Genomic DNA, 19,206 nt, shown 5'->3' with positions numbered 1-19,206 from the left:
TTTTGTAAAACAGTTCCTAAGAGACTGTTATTAGTCATAACACTTACTTTATTTATTTTTTCAGTCTTCATTTGAGAGCAAAAAGACGATTTCCCCCGGGCTGGCAACAGGGCAGGTGAGGAAACGGGAGGCTCTCCCGGGGAGGTCCCAGGTAGGTGCAGAGAAAAGGAGATTGCAGGGCCAACCCAGCAGGTCCCCACGTGACAAAGTGGATCTGTCTGCAGCCCCAGGAGCACAGCTTCACACCCACCCCCTCCGTGAACTGCAGGCCAGAGGGCGACCTTGGGGACGTGACACTCAGCACCACAGGCACAAAATCCTGAGAGGCCTCATGACTGTGCCACGAGGGAGTGTGGGTCCCAAGTGAGGGCTGGTGGGGCATGAATGGGGAGCTGAGGAGCATGAAACTGGTGAAACCCCAGAACCCACAGGGGCTGCTTGGCCTTGGCTCTGCCTCTACTGTGACTGTACAGCAGGCACCAGTGGCCGACTCTTTTCCTGTGGTGCCTGCTCTGGCTGTGCAGAAGCCACCATGCAGCACATGCCCTGCCCACCCTGCCCCTCTGCAGCCCTCGCCGGGCCCCTGCTCCTCCCCGGCAGAAGCCACCATGCAGCACAGGCCCTGCCCCCGCTGCCCCTCTGCAGCCCTCCCTGGGCCCCTGCTCCTCCCCCACCCTGGAGTTTACTTATTGCTTCCCCTAGGCCTCACATCAGCGACCCGCACACACCCCCAATCTCTGGAGAAATCCATGTCTGTGCTGGAAATTCTAAATTAACCAAAGATCTGCAAGCATCTGAGACGAGCCGTTCACCTTCTGAGCTGCAGGGTTCCTCGCTCCAGGAGTCAGGTGGCTTCTCCGCAGCCTCAGGGCCGTGCTCCCAGAAGAGAACGGGAATCCTCACGAGAAGCCTGCTACTCAGGGCCACAGCCAGGGGAGAAAGTAAAGGGAGAAGTCCCCCAGTTCATTCACCAGCCAGTTTTATTTACTCACAAGAACAAATCCAAAGCCCAGTGCAGCAGCTCTGAGCTCAGGCCTGCCCTGCCCCGTTTTGTGGGCCCGTACTTGAAACACTGAACGTGATGTGTCCTTCACTCACCCGCAGCACTTTAATCCCCACAACAGCCCTGTGAGGTAGGAATCACCACCATTCCCCCCGACTCATGTTACAGATGGGGAAACCGAGACACACATTCAACAAAGCGCGCATCACATGGGGAGTTCAGGGTTAGCCTGGAGTACGAACACACGTTCTCCCCATGGGCCAGTCAGCGGCCCACCTGGCCTCTTCCCCTCCCTTTGGTGACCCCATCAGCAGCAGCATAAAAATCTAACCCTTCATTTTGCTGAAAGCCCCTGCAGATGACAGTTTCCTTCCTATCATGTCTGCAGAGCTCCAAGGCTGGGGGCGATGTTGAGGCTGAAGCCAGCCACAGTGCCTCAGCTGTGCCTTTCCTGGAGAGCGGGTGGTCGCCCCCAGCACATCCCTGGCGCATGGGCTTGCATAACAGACTCTTGTCCCGCCATCTCTAGCACAAGACGGTGGCCACATCTCCCCAACCACTCAGCCCGCACAGCGTGCAAAGGTGGGGAGTTCACTTTAATGGCATTCCTCCAACGACTTATTGTAAAAGAAACAAGGCATCTCGTCCTGGGTTGCGACACCCAGCAGCATCCGTTTAGACCACCAAGGGCAGGCTGCGCCCGGTGCACAGGAATCCCGCTGCGGCTCGGCGAAAGCCGAAGTCCTGGGATCCAGAGCAGCCCGGGGAGCCCTGGAGTCTGGAAAGGACACAGCAGTGGGGGCGGCGGTGGCAACTCCAGCTCTGAGCCCGTCGGCACTCCGCACGGTGGCCCCAGCCAGCTGGAGGCAGGCTCAGGAGCGGCTCCTGTCCTTGTGGTTCCCCACGATCATCTTGCTGTACAGCTTCTGCTGCTCCTCCTTGAACGTGTCCTTCACCTTCTCCCTCTTCAGGCCCCCATCCCTGGAGAGACAAAGGCTGGATGTAGTAACAGCCAAGAGGGCTCCCAGCTACCCTCACACCATGGGAGATGCACCGTGCTGCCCAAATACCAAGAAAAACCTGCCAGAAACAGGGTAACCCGTGGCACTCTCACCAAGACAACCTCAGGGGATTTGGGGCTCTGGGTTCCCAATATCCACCCTTTCTATCTCAAAAGGTCTACCCTTGCCCTGAGGTGAGAATTTACTACTCACATTCAAGGTACTTGGTAACTGCTTAAACCTACCAAGGAGTTCACAATTCTTTCTACTCTAACATTCATCTTCACCTCACAAAGGAAAAGGAGGAATTCTGTCATTACGGAAGGTAGACATGCTTTAAGAAATATCGACTCATAACGTATCTGTAAAATCGATCTGTAAAATGTCATTTGTTTAATTCAGACCCAGGGATACTCCGAACTCATGCAGAGAGCTAACGCAAGGGGTAACGCGTGTTCTGACTTCTTCCATGCTCAAAAAAAGAGTGCCATCAGGAATGGAGGTTTACCTCCGGGGCTGCCTCTCAGAGTCCCAGCCCCACTGCCCCAGTGCCTCCCTGCAGCAGCCCCAAACCAACCCACCAGACTTGGGATTGTTTCGTTACAGTCCCATTCCGTCTCGCCTGCTGGCCCCCTCCGTGCCTACACTCTAGAATTATCACCATCTTCAACAACTTATAAAAATCCAAGCCCGCTTTCAGTCTCTCCGCTATACCCTTTAAAATCCATAGCAAAGGCATGGATTTTAAAAGCATGTTAAACTTCAGAGACGTGAACTCTGTCTTTGTTAAACTTCGGAGATGGGAACATGGGGCAGAAGTTAAACCTTCAAGCTCTAAAAGTCTGTTAGATGTGGGTTCAAAATCTAGCTCCAGTGCTAATGTTATGACTTTGGAAAAAAGTGATTTAACCTGAGTCTCAGTTTCTCATCTGTAAAATGGGAACACTGTTTACAGGGCTGCGGCTACTGTGAGGGTGAAAGAGACGATCACACAGGACCCCAGCAGCCTGGTGGCTGGCACACAGTGAGTGCACAATCCATGCTAGCATTTTTTAAAAGGCCATCATCTGACAGCCAATCTATTCCCTGAGACTCTACAGTTGAGTTTACAATGTGAATTTCTACCCTTTCTTTTCTCATAGATAATGCCCATCCAAGTCAAATGCTCTCCTCAGTTGACCCTTGGCTCTTAAACCTAAATGCCCTACGGAGTGGAAAACTTTCTCTGAACCAGCATTCACCCCTGTCAGTCTCCCACTGTTTGGGATAAAACTACCTCACGCACTAGTATAAGGGCTGGTCAAATGCAGCCCATGGACCACATCCAGCTGATACCCATTTTTGTAAATAAAGTTTTATTGGAACACAGCCATGCTCATTGGTTTATAGACTGTCTGTTTTCACACTACAATGGCAGAGATCAGTAGCTGCAACAGACACCATATGGCCTGCAAACCCTAAAATATTTACTGACTACAGAAAAAGTATGTCAATCCTGCTCTATTAGGTAACAAGCTGAATACAACAAACACGACCTTTGCGTTTCTAAGAATGGTTCAATTTTGCCAGATATACTGGGACCAGGGAAAGTCCTCCTTCCTTCTTGAGGTTTTCAGATCAGTAGCAGGTCATGCCCACCCAGAGATGGGCACTGTCCAGGTGTCCTGGAAGACTGGTTCAAACCCCAGAAAGGTACACAGAATCAACTGCCTCAGTCCAGGCATCCCTGATCCAGGTTCCCCAAGGTCAAGGAAGCACAGGGCACTTCTGGGTTGGAATTCGGGGAGAGTCCAACTGCTCTCTCTAGAGCTGACAAGTTTAATTCTCCACACCAGGGGGAATGATATGTAAATGAAGTCAATGACACAGCATTTGCTGCAGAAACTCAGCTGAAAAGGCCTGGCTCTAAACTTACCACAGCAGGTCCACAAGTCCTCCCTGTCTGGCAATGGCAGATTTTACCCTATTTGCAAACTGGACGGCATCTTCATCTGCCTGTAAGAAAGAATGAATGAGACTGCTCAGGCCCAGCTTGACGTTACACAGAGCGGGTGCAGACCTGCCTGGGGCGGGCACTCACCTCTCTAGTCATGGGAGGCAGGTACCACACGCTGCAGACAATGGCCCAGCTGGTCATCATTCGCAGCAGGTACGTCACCATCCCATACTTGCTGCTGTTCCAGAAGGCATCGCCGAATTGAGGGTCATACTGAAAACAACGGAAAGCTGGAGGTAAGACGTGAGTAGTTCTCACAACGTGTGCGAGTCCACAGTGACTGCTGTCAGTGACTCCACTGGGCCGTGCTGGTACTGGGGTGCTGCTCCCTGACCTTGCATGAGTACTGCGGAAGCCCCTCTCCATGTGGCCGGTTCTGACTGTGAGCAACACTGATCTCCCCCGAGGGACCCAGCCTCTGCTACAGATCAGTAAGGAAGGCTCCCCTGACAGCCTGCCTCAAGCAAATGTCTTCCCTCTTTGATTAGTTTCAGGTCTTACTCATAGGTTAATATAAAGTTTTCAAACATCTCCAAAACCAGGGATAAAAGGATCATGCACTCCCATGTACCCATTCCCTGATTCAACCACCGCCAATGTTGCCCACTTGCTCCACCTCTCCCCTCCCAGCATCCTGTCATTCATCTAGTGTACCTCCCCCAAATAAAGATATTTTCTTATACAAACACCAACTTTTAAATATGATTGCTGGTGCCCAGACCAGGGAGGAAACTATTAGAAAGCTTCCACATTTACACTTCCAACAAAGTCAGCCGTCTGTTCAGGAGGCAGCTCTGTGCTCACGCTGACAGCCCTGGGAGGTCTTAACCACACAGGCCTGCATCTACCGTGAAGCAGGTATCAGATCCTTTCATTATTTCATTGCTATTTTGCAGAAAATGTGGCTGCAGCTGTGACCCACATTCTCACCAAACAAGTAGCTGGAGGGGCAGGTGAGCAGGGTAGGTAAGCTCTGGAGGAAGTTGTGCAAGGAGCAACAGGAGGACCTGGGTGCTTGAGAACGCCTGGACAAAGTGCCTGGTGCTACCAGCGAATGTCTGAAGGGATCCTGTACACAAGGCAGTAGGCTGACCTTGTGCAAACACCCAGGACCAGAGTGGAAAAATAAAGGAGCCAGAATTTCAAGAGTTATGCCACACAGCCGTGCTGCCAACAACATCAAAAATGTCCTTTCCCTGGGAAAGCCTGAGAAGGAGCCCAGGGCAGGGTCCTGCGTGTGGGCTGGGCTGGGGTTGAACTCTATGATCTTTTAGGCCTTTCCAGCCTAAGTTTTATGATCCACAGTATAAAAACTGGATGATTTTGACAAGACTGTGGCCCTAACTACAAAAATGAAGATAATTTAGGCTTAATTATAGAAGCTAAGAAATTTAGATTTAACTACAGAAGGCTTAATGTGTTATTATAATACCAACAGAAACAAGGGAAAATAAAGTTTTTAAAACTAAGCAATGTGTATGATCAGAAAGAAAGTATTATTTTTTTATTTTATTATTTTATATATATATATTTTTTGAGACAGGAGTCTCACACTGTTGCCCAGGCTGGAGTGCCGTGGTGCTATCTCGGCTCGCTGCAAGCTCCACCTCCCGGGTTCACGCCATTCTCCTGCCTTAGCCTCCCGGGTAGTTGGGGCTACAGGCACCCGCCACTACACCCGGCTAATTTTTTTGTATTTTTAGTAGAGACGGGGTTTCACCATATTGGCCAGGCTTGTCTCGAACTCCTGGCCTCAAGTGATCCACCTGCCTCAGCCTCCCAAAGTGCTGGGATTACAGGCGTGAGCCACCGCATCTGGTCATGTCGTTATATTTTATAAAGCCTGATATGGACGGAAATTCTGATGTCACAGGAGTGTGAGAACCCTTTGTTTTGGGCTGATTCTCTATTCCACACTGGGCAGTGTGTGTGGACAGAGAAACAAGGCAGAAGCTCAACACAGCGACACACTCCTCACATCAGGTCATGGCTGGATTCCGGTGGAAATATAAGAAGAGCCTTGAAATCGCTAAGGTTATCCAAGTTTGATTACCAATAAAGAATTCACCCCTCCCTCCCTCCCTCCCTCCTTCCTTCCTTTTCCCTCTCTGGCCCAGGCTGCAATCTACTCGGCTCGCTGCTGCCCCGCACCACGGACTGCCTGGGACTTCCGGCGCGCGCCACCACCGCTGCCTGCTTTTTCTCTGCCTGCTTTTTCTCCTTTGGCTCCACCCGTGGTTTCGCCATGTTGGCCACGCTGGTCTCCAGCTCCTGACCCCGAGTGCTCTGCCCGCCTCAGCCTCCCGAGGTGCTGGGACTGCAGACGGAGTCTCGCTCACTCAGTGCTCGGTGTTGCCCGGGCTGGAGTGCGGTGGCGTGGTCTTGGCTCGCGGCAGCCTCCGCCTCCCAGCCGCCTGCCTTGGCCTACCAGGGTGCTGGGATTGCAGCCCCTGCCCAGCCGCCGCCCCGTCTGGGAGGTGGGGAGCGCCTCTGCCCGGCCACCCATCGTCTGGGACGTGAGGAGCGCCTCTGCCGGCCACCCATCGTCTGGGAGGTGAGGAGCGCCTCTGCCCGGCCACCCATCGTCTGGGACATGAGGGGCGCCTCTGCCCGGCCACCAATCGTCTGGGAAGTGAGGGGCGCCTCTGCCCGACCGCCCATCGTCTGGGAAGACGTGAGGAGAGCCTCTGCCCGACCGCCCATCGTCTGGGAAGTGAGGAGCGCCTCTGCCCGGCCGCCCCGTCTGGGAAGACGTGAGGAGAGCCTCTGCCCGGCCGCCCCGTCTGGAAGTGAGGAGCGCCTCTGCCCGGCTGCCCCGTCTGGGAAGTGAGGAGCGCCTCTGCCCGGCCGCCCCGTCTGGGAAGAAGTGAGGAGCGCCTCTGCCCGGCCGCCCCGTCTAGGAAGTGAGGAGCGCCTCTGCCCGGCCACCCATCTTCTGGGAAGTGAGGAGCGCCTCTGCCCGGCCACCCATCGTCTGGGAAGTGAGGAGCGCCTCTGCCCGGCCACCCATCGTCTGGGAAGTGAGGAGCGCCTCTGCCCGGCCACCCATCTTCTGGGAAGTGAGGAGCGCCTCTGCCCGGCCACCCATCGTCTGGGAAGTGAGGAGCGCCTCTGCCCGGCCACCCATCGTCTGGGATGTGAGGAGCGCCTCTGCCCGGCCGCCCCGTCTGGGAAGTGAGGAGCACCTCTGCCCGGCCACCCATCGTGTGGGAAGTGAGGAGCGCCTCTGCCCGGCCGCCCCGTCTGGGAAGAAGTTAGGAGCGCCTCTGCCCGGCCGCCCCGTCTGGGAAGAAGTTAGAAGCGCCTCTGCCTGGCCGCCCCGTCTGGGAAGAAGTGAGGCGCGTCTCTGCCCGGCCGCCCCGTCTGGGAAGAAATGAGGAGCACCTCTGCCCGGCCGCCCCGTCTGGGAAGAAGTGAGGAGCACCTCTGCCCGGCCGCCCCGTCTGGGAAGAAGTGAGGAGCGTCTCTGCCCGGCCGCCCTGTCTGGGAAGTCAGGAGCGCCTATGCCCGGCCGCCCCGTCTGGGATGTGGGGAGCGCCTCTGCCCAACTGCCCCGTCTGGGAGGTCTACCACGGAGGCCAGAAGCAATGTGGGGGCTGGACGTGGTGGCTCACGCCTGTGGTCCCGGCACTCTGGGGGGCCGAGGCGGGTTGATCACTTCGGGCTAGGAGTTCGAGACCAGTCTGGCCAACATGGCGAAACATATGAAAAATACAACAGACAAACCAACCAACCAACCCAGCGACAACAAAACAGGTCTACCCTGGAGTCATACTCTAATTTTTCCTATTTTCCTCCCTTTCTGATCCTTTATCCCACTTTCTTTTTCTTCCTCTTCCTTCTCCCTCTTCTTTGTCAAATAGAGGATTGAGTTATTATCACTGATCCATATAAAGTCCCTCTCTCATTTATTTTAATTCCCACCCCCCATTTCTATTCCCCGACTTCCCATGTGCAACCTTCCTAATATGTTTGATACGCATCTTTTTGTTTGTATGTATTTTTAGAAAATGTTTATTGTTTTGTATGCAAAAAAAAAATAAAGTTTGAAAAAAAATTTAAAAAAAAAAAAAAAAGAATTCACAAAAACCAGTGATCTGTAGACCAGATGTTCTTAGCCATACATGGGCTCTAGTCTGTGGACTGAATGGAAATGTATCTAAAATTTATAAGCATTTTACTTTGGAGAGGAGCAGAAACTCCTCAGGGTTCGTGTTCCGACAGCAGCTAAGAGCCACTGCTTCAGAACTGTGGCCGCCACAGTGTAGTCCCGACTGGCACCATCAATGCCACCCAGAACATGTTAGAATGGAAACTCAGAAGGCCCGGCAGGGTGGCTCAGGCCTGTAATCCCAGCACTTTGAGAGGCCAAGGCAGGCGGATCACTTGAGTCCAGGAGTTCTAGATCAGTCTGGGCAACATGGTGAAACTCCGTCTCTACAAAAATTAAAAAATTAGCCGGGTGTGGTGGCATGCACCTGTAATCCCAGCTACCTGGGAGGCTGAGACACAAGAATCACCTGAATGTGGGACGTCAAGGTTGCACGAGTCATGATTGTGCCACTGCACTCCAGCCTGGGTGACAGACTGAGACCCTGCCTCAAAAGAAAAAGAATGGGAAGTTCAGAAACCCCGGGTGTGGGGCCCAGCGATCTACATTTTAACAATCCCTTCAGGCAATGCTGATGCAGCCTAAGTTCAAGGGCCGCTGTTCTGGAGGCAGCAGTAAGGGCTTCCATCCAGCAGCTTCACGGTCACACTGCAAAGCACCTGTCCTCGATTTGCCAGAATGCAGGATGCAGATGCCAGTCCCCACTCCCACACCCAAGGCAGACTCTGCTACCAGACTATGTTCCTCTTTCCTGCTGTTTCCAGATACAGCATCCTCAGGCTCTGGTGAGTCCTAGCCTGTCAATCAGAGTCCCCTGCAGGCAATATTCATCTGCCATCCCTGGCCTGGTCCTCCAGCTAAATGATGAACAGTGAGAGGCTGGTGAGCATCGGCCTCACCAGGAGCAACACCTCTCCAGTGGCACTGGCAAGGTGAAAAGAAAGTCAGAACCAACTCTACAGAATGTTCTGCAGACAACCCGCAGTCCCCTACAAAAGAAATTCTAAGCGTGAAGCCTGACTCATATCTGCTCATCATTTTACTGAGCTCTTAGGCTGCAGCCTAAATACTTTAACCACACTGAGGATGGCCTGTGTTTTGTAGGTGTCATGATGTGAGGCCTGGTGGATGTGAAGAGGGTAAGAGCGGGGAGGAACAAAGTGCAGATGACTAGCTAATCACATCCTATAGCTCTGGGTGTCTGAAGGGTTAGAGGAGCAGTTCCTAAAGGGTCGACGTACATTAGATAAACTCCTAGGGTCCATCTCATTGTTAGGAGCTGCTGTAGGTCTAAAAGATGACACAACTAAAAGCAGTGAAGCTGCTTCTCCCACTGGACTGGAGTAAGGACCCCCCCATCCTCATGGCTCCCCCAAAATGCAAAAATCCAGCTTGAAACCACACCACTGGGCCTGGCAATCAGCCACCTTTCCATGTGGAGGGGCCTACATTCCAGCTAGGTTTATGAAGCAAGGTAAGAAGTGAAGGGCTTGCCATTTCCCGAATGGGTGCGGCAGCAGCATGCAGGTGGGAATCTGGCTGTCCCCCATTCCACACTCCCCAGGCCCTTCTAAGGGGGTGCTGAGCACTCATCATCCTCCTCCGGCAGCACTTGACCCACGTCAACCCAGCCCCACGCCACTGCTGAGGGCATCGACCACAGACTGGTGACCCCAGCTCCTTCCTCTACCTCCTCCTGCTGTGCCCCACTCACAGCAGCTCCAGTAATGACAGTGTGTACCATCGGAGGTCTTGTACCTTGATAGCAACAGGGTAAACTGTGGCTCCAATTTCAAAACTTCCCTTTTTGAACATCATCACCGATGTATTATTGATGCAGGTTCCTAAAATGCAGGAGACAATAAAATGCTATTTCTGTTGGCCCTTTACCCCAGATATTAGGCGTTTCTTAAAGACTAAGTATAATAGACAAAATTCTTCTAATGGTTCCTCCAGTAAGATACATCTGTCATCTCCCTAACTTAAAAACGACACAAAAAAAAAGAGACAAGCAAGATGGTGCCTCCGATTCTCTTTCTACAGGACCACTTTCCCTGATTCATACACACAGCCTAGATAAAGCAGAGACGTGCAGTGGCTTTAGGAGGACTCCACGAGCTCCGTGAGGAGCTGAAACATTACAGAAGAAATTCCTGCATTTGGGGAGTTCACACTACGGCATTCTTAGTTCAAATTCTGAACTTGCCTGAGTTTTTAGTCCTACTTCCAACCTAAAGGGGACCTAACATTATTCAGTGAAAACAGATAACCCCAACAAGGGCTGAGGGCCTTGGTTCCCAGGAAACAACAGCATCACACTCCCGCACTCCCCACAGAAGCGCTTCGTGGCAACCAATCCCTTCTTACCTTCTGGGAAGATGAGGATAGGCAGCTTGCTTTTATCTTGCACATGTTCAGTCAGTCTTTCAAAGAGGAGAATAAAATGAAGGGTCAGACAGCCCTATACACATCATTGTCAAAATATGTTTATAAATAACCTATTTATTTGTGACACTAGTCTCGATTATAAAAAGTTAACAAGCATGACTGTATCCTTTTAAACCCATAATCTAATGCTCATCAAGAAAAAATGTATATGGATAGAGAAAAATCAGGTTACCATTTAATTCACAGAACTGTTCAATTCTGTGTGAACATCGGCCACAATTCTGTGTGGCCACTCAACCTGGGGGCCACCTGAAAGAGACACCTGCCACAAGGCCTGGGCATGGCCCCCTCAATAAACCTGTGTCACTAGACTATGTAACAGTTGTGAAGCTGGGCCCAGCCCTGCTGGCTCAATGCTCTGTCCCTGAGATGTAGCAAAGGGAGTTAGGGGAGGGTTCATCTGTCTCTATGGAAGATAATCTCAACTGTCTTTTCTTACTTGTTATTTTTTGAGACAGGGTCTCCCTGTGTTGCCCAGGCTGGAATGCAGTGGTGCAACCACAGCTCACTGCAGTCTCACTCTCTCTGGCTCAAGCGATCCTCCCACATCGGCCTCCCAAGTAGCTGGGACTACAGGAGCGTACCACCACGCTCAGCTGATTTTTAAATATTTTGTAGAGATGGGGTCTCCCTATGTTGCCCAGGCTGGTCTCGAACTCCTGGGCTCTCAAAGCACTGGGATTATAGGCCTGAGCCACCATGTGTGGCTTGGACTCAACTGTCTTGATGTCTCTGTCTGCTGCAAATCTCTTTGCATTACTTACACCAGATTCACCTTCTTAAAGTTTGAAAACAGGGCAGTACTTTGTTCCACTGCCTTAGATTTCTTTTTATTTGTGATAAATGAATTCACTTTGAGGTTTCAAATGAAGTAAAAATTCGTACTTTCTTTATTACGATGGGTACAATGAATAAAAAAAAGGTTAAGAAGCATTATTAACTTGGTAAATAATATTAGGGTTTCTATACTTTTTTAAGACAGAGTCTCACTCTGTCGCCCAGGCTGGAATGCAATGGCGCGATCTCGGCTCACTGCAACCTCTGCCTCCCTGGTTCAAGTTATTCTCCTGCCTCAGTCTCCCTAGTAGCTGGGATTACAGATGCCCGTCAATAATTTTTGTATTTTTAGTATTTTGTATTTTCACCATGTTGGTCAGGCTAGTCTCGAACTCCTGACCTCAAGTGATCCGCCCACCTTGGCCTCCCAAAGTGCTGGGATTACAGGCATGAGCCACCACACCCGGCCACTTTTAAAATCTCATGTTTTAGGAAAAAATTATTATGAAAGCAGTATAGGCTTAGGATAGAAGGCACGTAACTGCACTGTGGAGGGATAACCACCCTGAAAGCTTTTCAGCATTCTAACTGGCCAAGCAGAACAGCAGTGTTCTGTCCATTACCTCTTAGCCACCAGGTGGCGATCCTTCACTTCCGAGCGCTCAAACCAGACGTGTGGGCAGGCCTTCACCATGGCTCTCTGAATCACACCCATGAGTCCCCCGTGCACTTGACCCACCTAAGCGCAGGCACAGGACTCATTAGTAGTGAAGCCATCTTCACACAAATCTCCCCACTAGGAAGCACCAGATCTCACAAAATAAGCGGTCCAACTTCTCACCTCTAACGCTTGCTGGCTGAAGATTGCTCACTGCCAAGAAACCACTACCAAGACTCCCCAAATCTTAAACTTCTCCTTTTAATCATATGTAATACTAGAAATAGGTAATTAAAAACATAACTGAAACCCCTAAGACAAAACACTAAAATACTAAAGTAGCGCGATTCCCTGTGTAAAACTGCCCCTCCCTGGGCAGATTCTCTGACACCCTGGACACAGTCCTTGCCAGCAACTCCCTCTCCCGCTGCTGGTCTGCCTGACCGCCCTCAGCATCCTCTCCAGCCACACTCAACAATCACTCTGCCCAAGGTATCTCCTATCACAGTCCCACAGAGCCCCCACAGTGACAGTAAGGTGGGGGCCTGGCCCACGCATAAAAGTGTTTATGTGAAGGGTCCAGGAGCCTCCTAGCCCTGACCAGTCTAAAGCAGGAAGTCTTGCCTCAAGAATGCACTGGAAAGAGCTCTTACCATGGCATAATAGCCATCGCTGGCCAAGATGATCACATCGATCGGCGAGGTATGATTGGCCACACAGATGCCACCGTTTCTTGGTCTGTTTTCCCTGGGTTTAAAATGTATGCAAAGCAACCAAAATTAGTGTGAAACAGTTCATGTAACACACCTCTCACCTCACACGCTTCATCTGCTCTAATTAAAAGCTCAGAAGCGTATTCCCATTTGGCCAAGTACAGGTGGGTGGTGTTTCCTGCAGCGCCATCTCCCTTCCTATCGATAAAAAGCGCTCTCACCTGTCGTGGTAGGTGATGATGGCTGTCAGCGCTCGCACGCAGATCCGGTAACACATTAAGTGAACATGTTTACTCATGAACTCCTTAAACCTGCAACAACGGGACAAGGATTCTGGGTTTTATTTTACATACAGGAAGACAGAAAGAGTTGCTGACTTCAACAGCTCAGCAGTCCTTTATGATGGCAAAGTGCTTGTATAGACATGAGCACATACAGGAAAGTCCTGTGATGCATGAGCACCTTTATGTTCACACATGAGGAAAGAAAGAGGGGACAGGGAGACTCACTTACATCCACCCAAATCAGTGGGTGGAGAATTCACAGCCTAGAATCCGGCATCCACAGACCACAGGCGGGCTGAACTCCGTTCCCCCAGTCAACATCCAGAGGCAGGCCCAAGGCCAGAGGCCAACCTCCTCACCCACCCAGGCAGAAGAAAGGTTTCTAAACCCCAGAACTTCCCAAAGGGAGCAAAATATTCTTCACACAAACAGACAAAACCTCCCTACATTTCAAACCATTCTAAAAACTGTACTGTCTCACCACTCTATCCACACAGTCAAATGCTCAAAACTAAACAAGAAGCCGTAAAATCTGTTAACATCTGAGTCTCGGACCCTACATGTTTGTGGCTTCTCCCTTTTGTCTTTAAAATGGGAAGAATGTGAGGGCTGAAGGACAAAAAGAACAGTCATAGATCAAAATTTTTAAAAAGTAAAGACTTTACTGCTGATGCCATTGTTGCTATTGGGTTGTTGTTATTATTATTATTTGAGATGGAGTCTCGCTCTGTTGCCTAGGCTGGAGTGCAGTGGTGTGATGTTGGCTCACTGCAACCTCTGCCCCCTGGATTCAAGGATTATCCTGCCTCAGCTTCCCAAGTAGCTGGGATTACAGGCACCTGCCATCACGCCTGGCTAACTTTTGTGTTTTTAGTAGAGACAGGGTTTCGTCATGCTGGCCAGGCTGGTCTCGAACTCCTGACCTCAGGTGATCCACCCACCTCAGCCTCCCAAAGTGCTGGGATTACAGGCGTGAGCCACCGCGCCCGGCTACCACTGGGTTGTTTAATCCATCTAAGATTCCATGGCTTTGGTTGTGTCCAAAGAAGTGGCCTTGCCTTCGGTATCTGAGCACCATTCCTAGAACTAACTGTCCTTCAGGCATGGACTGCCACACTCTACTCACCTCCCATTTGGCAAGTATCCCACCACAGTTGTGCCCACCACCAGGAGGCTAATCCCTGTGAAAGCCAGCGCTATCCTGTAAGAAGAAGAAAAGTTAGGGCACAGCCAGCAAATCCTTCTACCGAGTACACAACTGAAGGTGTGAAAATCAAAGCGGGCATCACAAAAACCACCCCAAGACCTGCTCGCCTGGGACCTGGACCAGAGTTCACCTAGAAATGTAAGCAGGCCTGTCAGAACCAGAGATCCTTTTGATTCCAACTGACAGTGAGCCATGGGTCTGGCTGCCTGCATCTCCTGAGGCCTCAGGCAGCTGGAAGGCTGGAAAACCCTAAGCTGGCCATTCTGCCGCAGGGCTGCTCCCTGCGGCCCTCCCCTTCCTTTTGGCTGGAAACCCTGGTGGAAGTACAGCTTCCCTCTGAAGCAACAGGAGGTGGAGCTTGAAGGTATTAGCATCTGGCAAGGCACACTCAGAGCAGCACATGGTGCAGAGAAGCTGAAGGATCAATACTGCCTCTGTACCTGAGAGGCAAGCTTCAGAAAAGAATGAGCCATGTCCAGGAAGGAGTGGCAGAAAGCACACACGTTCCCTGTCCCTGTGTTTGCTGTCATCTAGACAAGCAAGCTGTCTTTAAGAAATCCAACTATTTCTGTCTGATATGCAGAGAATCCAAGGGCCTCTAAAGGAGAATCACCAGTGTATCCCTCCAAAGAGTGACGTGGCCTGGCTAATGACAGTCATTCCCTCCTCCTTTCTAAAACGGAAACACACAGCAGAGCAGGCAGGTGGGCTGTGCACCACGTGGGGTGGCAGCAGCGAGCCCCACTCCCCGTAGGCCCTGCCTCACCTGAGCGGCAGCAGGAAGCAGTACCGAATCAGCACTCCTAACCCCCACAGGACCGTGAGCCGAAGGCTGATGTACTGGAAGTTATAATTGGTTCTGCTCAGCAGGTTCCAGGACTCCAGTTCTTCTGCTGAGAATCTCTTTGTCACCTCATCATCCATAATGGTCTCCATTCCTTTCCGGCAAAAGTAGAAAATGTCAGAGAGCTCAAACTCTGGAGTGTTGTCCAGAGCCTTACTACTACCACTTCGACGAATCTCTTTGATCTCTTCTTCTAGTGAAGTGGGATCCTTTGCAATGATTCCTGCAAAAGAGTGTGTCCCTGTCAAGCAGCACGCTGGGGGAGAGCACGTGAGACATACTCAGGGTGCACATCTTGCACTAATGCAGGGAAGAGCCTGTGTGGCACCAGAAGCACTGGGGAACACTGTTCAAATGGACCTCTCAGGACAAGGACCACACCCCCATCTTACCGTTGGTGTAGGGCTTGTAAAGCTGGTGGTTCTTCTCCTTGGCTCCTCGCTCCATTCTCAAGGTAGCCCACTGGGAGGGGAAGGAAGCAAGATACAAGAGCAAGAATGAGACCTGTTTTCAGTCAGTGAACACCTCCATCTCTATTCTGTGAAGGCCTCAGTCCCAGTCACCTAAGACCGTAGCCAAGCAGCACATAGTCTAGAAGGAAACTCAAACTACCTCTCCCCAGAGCAGCCCCTTCTTTGACAACTGGGACCAAGAGTTAAGTCACCTATAGCAAAACACTGGGAACTTCAAGAAGCTGGGGTGAGTTCCTCAGGCCTAGTTTCTCACTGCCTACGTCTCTCTGTCTCCGGGCTGTAGGGAGCTCACTTGCTGACAGCACAGACCTCACGATTCCTCCTGCACTGCCCCAAGGCAGCTACTCAAAACAGCAAAGCCAGGTATCCTGTAAACTACTGCCTGCCACCAAATTACTCCAAGAAAGCAGTAATTTTCATTTTAAAGGAGACAAAGAGCTTAAAGTAATACATATGTTAGGACTGTCCAGTAACAGGAGTAACATTTTAATGGGAGAATCCCACCACTTAACATTGAAAGGCCTGGGAGTGGCTTAATAGTGTTAAAGGAAAAAAGAATACTATTAGGAGACTGAAAAAAATCCCAGATTCAATTCCCAAGTTTACACTCACTAGCTGCGTTCATTAAGCAACCCATTCCAAGTCTCTGAATCTTGGTCTCTTTATCTGCAAAACAGGATTGATACTACCTCAACCTCCTACTTCATGGGGTCACTTAGGATAAAATGAGATCATATATGGGACAAAACTGGGGAAATGCAAAGCACTCTGTTCTCATTATCACCGAAATAACACAGATTCTGGAACAGACCTAGGAAAAAGATGCTTTTCCTAGAACCCCTCTTCATTAAAACCGGTTTCACTGGTATAAGACAGCCAGGGGCTGGTTCTCTTCCACTATCAAATGAGAGGTGAAAACGTGGGTGCACTTATCCCCCCTTGGATATGGTATCACTAGAGAAAGCTATGTCATGTCCACAGTGAGTCAGAGAAACAGAACAGGCATTCAAAAGCCTCAACCTTCAGCTTCCACAGTTATGCACGGTGGGCATGAGCCCATCATCCCATGGCACGGGAAGACGCACATGGCCCAGGGCACATGGTGCGGGTTCTGCTGGCAAAGCCCAAAGGGTCAGCAAGACTGCACCACGTGGTCCAGCAAAGCCAAATGCTGCATGCGAGTTTGATCAGTGATCTGATCTCATCTGGAAATCTCAAACCCCACAGTCTAGAAAGGAAGGTGGCTCACAAAATCACCACGCAAAGAAAGTTCAAAGACAAGAAAACACACATGACCCATTTTCTCTGTTTCAGATATTTGGCCATTGATGTCTTTTGGCTCTAAGCACAGATGAGCTTTCCTTTAAAAATGTTAGTATAATACCTAAAATGGAGGAAGGTAAATTTCATTTGGTTTCCTGGAACTAGAGAAGAGGTGAAAAGGGACAAGAGAGTTCACAACAATCCTGGCATGCAGAAACACAGGTCACTCAACCAGAATTTAAGGTTCTACATTTTGGCCAGGCTCTGTTTTGGCACTCAAGAATAATCAGAAGAGAAAAACTTGGGGCCAGACGCAGTGGGGCTCATGCCTGTAATCCTAGCACTTTGGGAGGCCAAGGCAGGAAGATCATTTGAGCCCAGGAGTTTGAGACCAGCCTGGGCAACATGGCAAAATCCCGTATCTAAAAAATACAAAAAAATTAGCTAGGCATAGTGACGTGTGCCTATAGTCCCAGCTACTCCAGAGGCTGAGATGGGAGCCAGGGGACGTTGAGGCTGCAGTGAGCGGAGATTGCACCACTGCACTCTAGCCTGGGAGATAGAGCAAGACCCTGTCTCAAAAAAAAAAAAAAAAAAAAAAGAGAGAGAAACTTGATTCTGTACTGACAATTCTGATACTCCATGAGACTGCAATAGGCAGAGAATATATGACATCAGGCCTCTTGCAGATGACAATTTCAGTCTGAGGACTGCTTCAATGTGCAAAATTCAAGATGCCTGCAGGCTCTGTCATCACGGGAAAGGGATCTGCTAATTGAGATTCTACGTCTCCTAGTTCTGTGCCAGTTCAGTAATAAACATCCCTTTGGCCTCCTGCTTTTTTTTTTTTTTTTGAGACGGAGTCTCGCTCTGTCGCCCAGGCTGGAGTGCAGTGGCGTAATCTCAGCTCACTGCAAGCTCCGCCTCCCAGGTTCACACCATTCTCCTGCCTCAGCCTCCCAAGTAGCTGGGACTACAGGTGCCCGCCACTACACCCGGCTAATTTTTCTGTATTTTTAGTGGAGACGGGGTTTCACCGTGTTAGCCAGGATGGTCTCGATCTCCTGACCTCGTGATCCGCCCGCCTCGGCCTCCCAAAGTGCTGGGATTACAGGCGTGAGCCACCATGCCCGGCTGGCCTCCTGCTTTTTAACTTCAGGAACATGACAAAACGTGTCTGTGTTTAGGAAAAAATTGTACCAAGTCACAAGGGCAGGGGAAAAAAGGAGAGGGCTGAACAGCCTGTTAAGAAATGGCTGACCAGGCGGCTGGGTGTAGTGGCTCACACCTGTAATCCCAGCACTACGGGCAGGAGGATCATTTAAGCCCAGGACTTTGAGAAATGGCTGATCAATGAACTGGATTCTTTCTGCCTGAAAGAAACCAAAATATTTCATCCCGAAATATACTTCTTTGACATATTTCAAGACGACTGTTCAGAAGGACTGGAAATGCAAGAATAATGGAGAAACCGTCTTTTGTAGGAGGAATTTGCATCTGTAGAGGAGAAAAAGTGAAGTAAACAACAGATGCAAATGAACTTTCTATGAAGCACCTCCCTCCTTGTCCTAATCTGGAAAGAACTGAGTCAGACGCCTTTAAAGGTCTGAAAGAAACACTTCGCATCTACACTCTTGAAGAGCTGCTATCTGTGAGGTTTCATCTACACAAGACTACCTGTGCTAGCCAGGTCTCCTCTTCGCTCCCTCTTGTTACCTACTGCCACCCGATTTACCGCCATACCCTGTTTTTTGGCCATGCTCGGAGCCCCCACTGCTTCTGTAACCTCAAATGCTACAAAAGCATCAACCATCTGGCTATTTCTTTGAGATCTTTGTAAAACTCCTGTGCACATTAATAAATTTGTACATCTTTTCTTTTGTTAATCTGCTTTTGAGAGTTGATTTTTCAGTGAATCTTCAGAGGGCAAAGGGGATGCTTTCCCTTGGACCCTACAAACCCTACTGGACCAAATCAAAGGGCCTCTGGGAAAACACTGCTTCTCTGCACTATGCTCACACAGCACACTCCTGATACCAGATGTGTGAGGAATGCCCCCCCAAACCCAAACCAAGCAAATCTTCAGCAGGCACCAGCTGGGTGTCCTCTAATTCAATTCAATTCAATTCTGAGGCTATTGACCTGGAGTTGGTATCAGATCCCACAAGTTAAGAGTCAGTCCCACATGACTGCCCCTACTTCAGATGCAAGTTGAAAGTCTCATGTGACTCGTACTTCTGACTGACCAGCTATAAATCGGGGTTCCCACAACCCCTCTTCAGGTTCAATGTGCTGGAGCGACTCCCAAGACTCAGGGGAATGGTTTACTTACATGTATGGCTTTCTGATAAAGGATACACAGCTCAGGAAGCACCAGATGGAAGAGATGCATAGGGCAAGACACGGCAAGCCCTCGCCATCCTCCCAA

The 19,206-nt window shown here is 50.4% G+C and overlaps 1 protein-coding gene and 1 long non-coding RNA gene across 5 annotated transcripts in view; both read right to left on the bottom strand.

The window, feature by feature from the left end:
• Window positions 1-962: 962 nt before the first annotated feature.
• GPAT4 (glycerol-3-phosphate acyltransferase 4) overlaps window positions 963-19,206 on the bottom strand; it is a 40,492-nt gene continuing 22,248 nt past the window's right edge. For 3 of the 4 annotated variants that reach the window (XM_055296043.2, XM_055296045.2, XM_055296044.2), the window contains exons 3-13: window positions 15,435-15,504; window positions 14,965-15,265; window positions 14,118-14,192; window positions 12,929-13,018; window positions 12,648-12,741; window positions 11,960-12,075; window positions 10,479-10,534; window positions 9,870-9,955; window positions 4,085-4,213; window positions 3,920-3,999; window positions 963-1,984 (exon numbers count right to left, since the gene is read on the bottom strand). In XM_055296043.2, the coding sequence (XP_055152018.1) occupies window positions 1,876-1,984; window positions 3,920-3,999; window positions 4,085-4,213; window positions 9,870-9,955; window positions 10,479-10,534; window positions 11,960-12,075; window positions 12,648-12,741; window positions 12,929-13,018; window positions 14,118-14,192; window positions 14,965-15,265; window positions 15,435-15,504 (1,206 nt within the window). In that variant the 3' untranslated portion in view covers window positions 963-1,875. The remainder of the gene's footprint in view (window positions 1,985-3,919; window positions 4,000-4,084; window positions 4,214-9,869; window positions 9,956-10,478; window positions 10,535-11,959; window positions 12,076-12,647; window positions 12,742-12,928; window positions 13,019-14,117; window positions 14,193-14,964; window positions 15,266-15,434; window positions 15,505-19,206) is intronic. The other variant, XM_063610976.1, reaches the window with a different exon arrangement.
• On the bottom strand, window positions 5,545-9,862 carry LOC134731561 (uncharacterized). The gene is made up of 2 exons (XR_010113971.1): window positions 8,091-9,862; window positions 5,545-6,074 (listed from the first exon to the last, which is right to left on the bottom strand). It is a non-coding gene; the product is annotated as an uncharacterized lncRNA (long non-coding RNA).

Source organism: Symphalangus syndactylus, chromosome 10 (assembly GCF_028878055.3).
Source record: "Symphalangus syndactylus isolate Jambi chromosome 10, NHGRI_mSymSyn1-v2.1_pri, whole genome shotgun sequence".
Classification (NCBI taxonomy): Eukaryota; Metazoa; Chordata; class Mammalia; order Primates; family Hylobatidae; genus Symphalangus; species Symphalangus syndactylus.
This window is presented reverse-complemented; position numbering and strand designations above follow the sequence as displayed.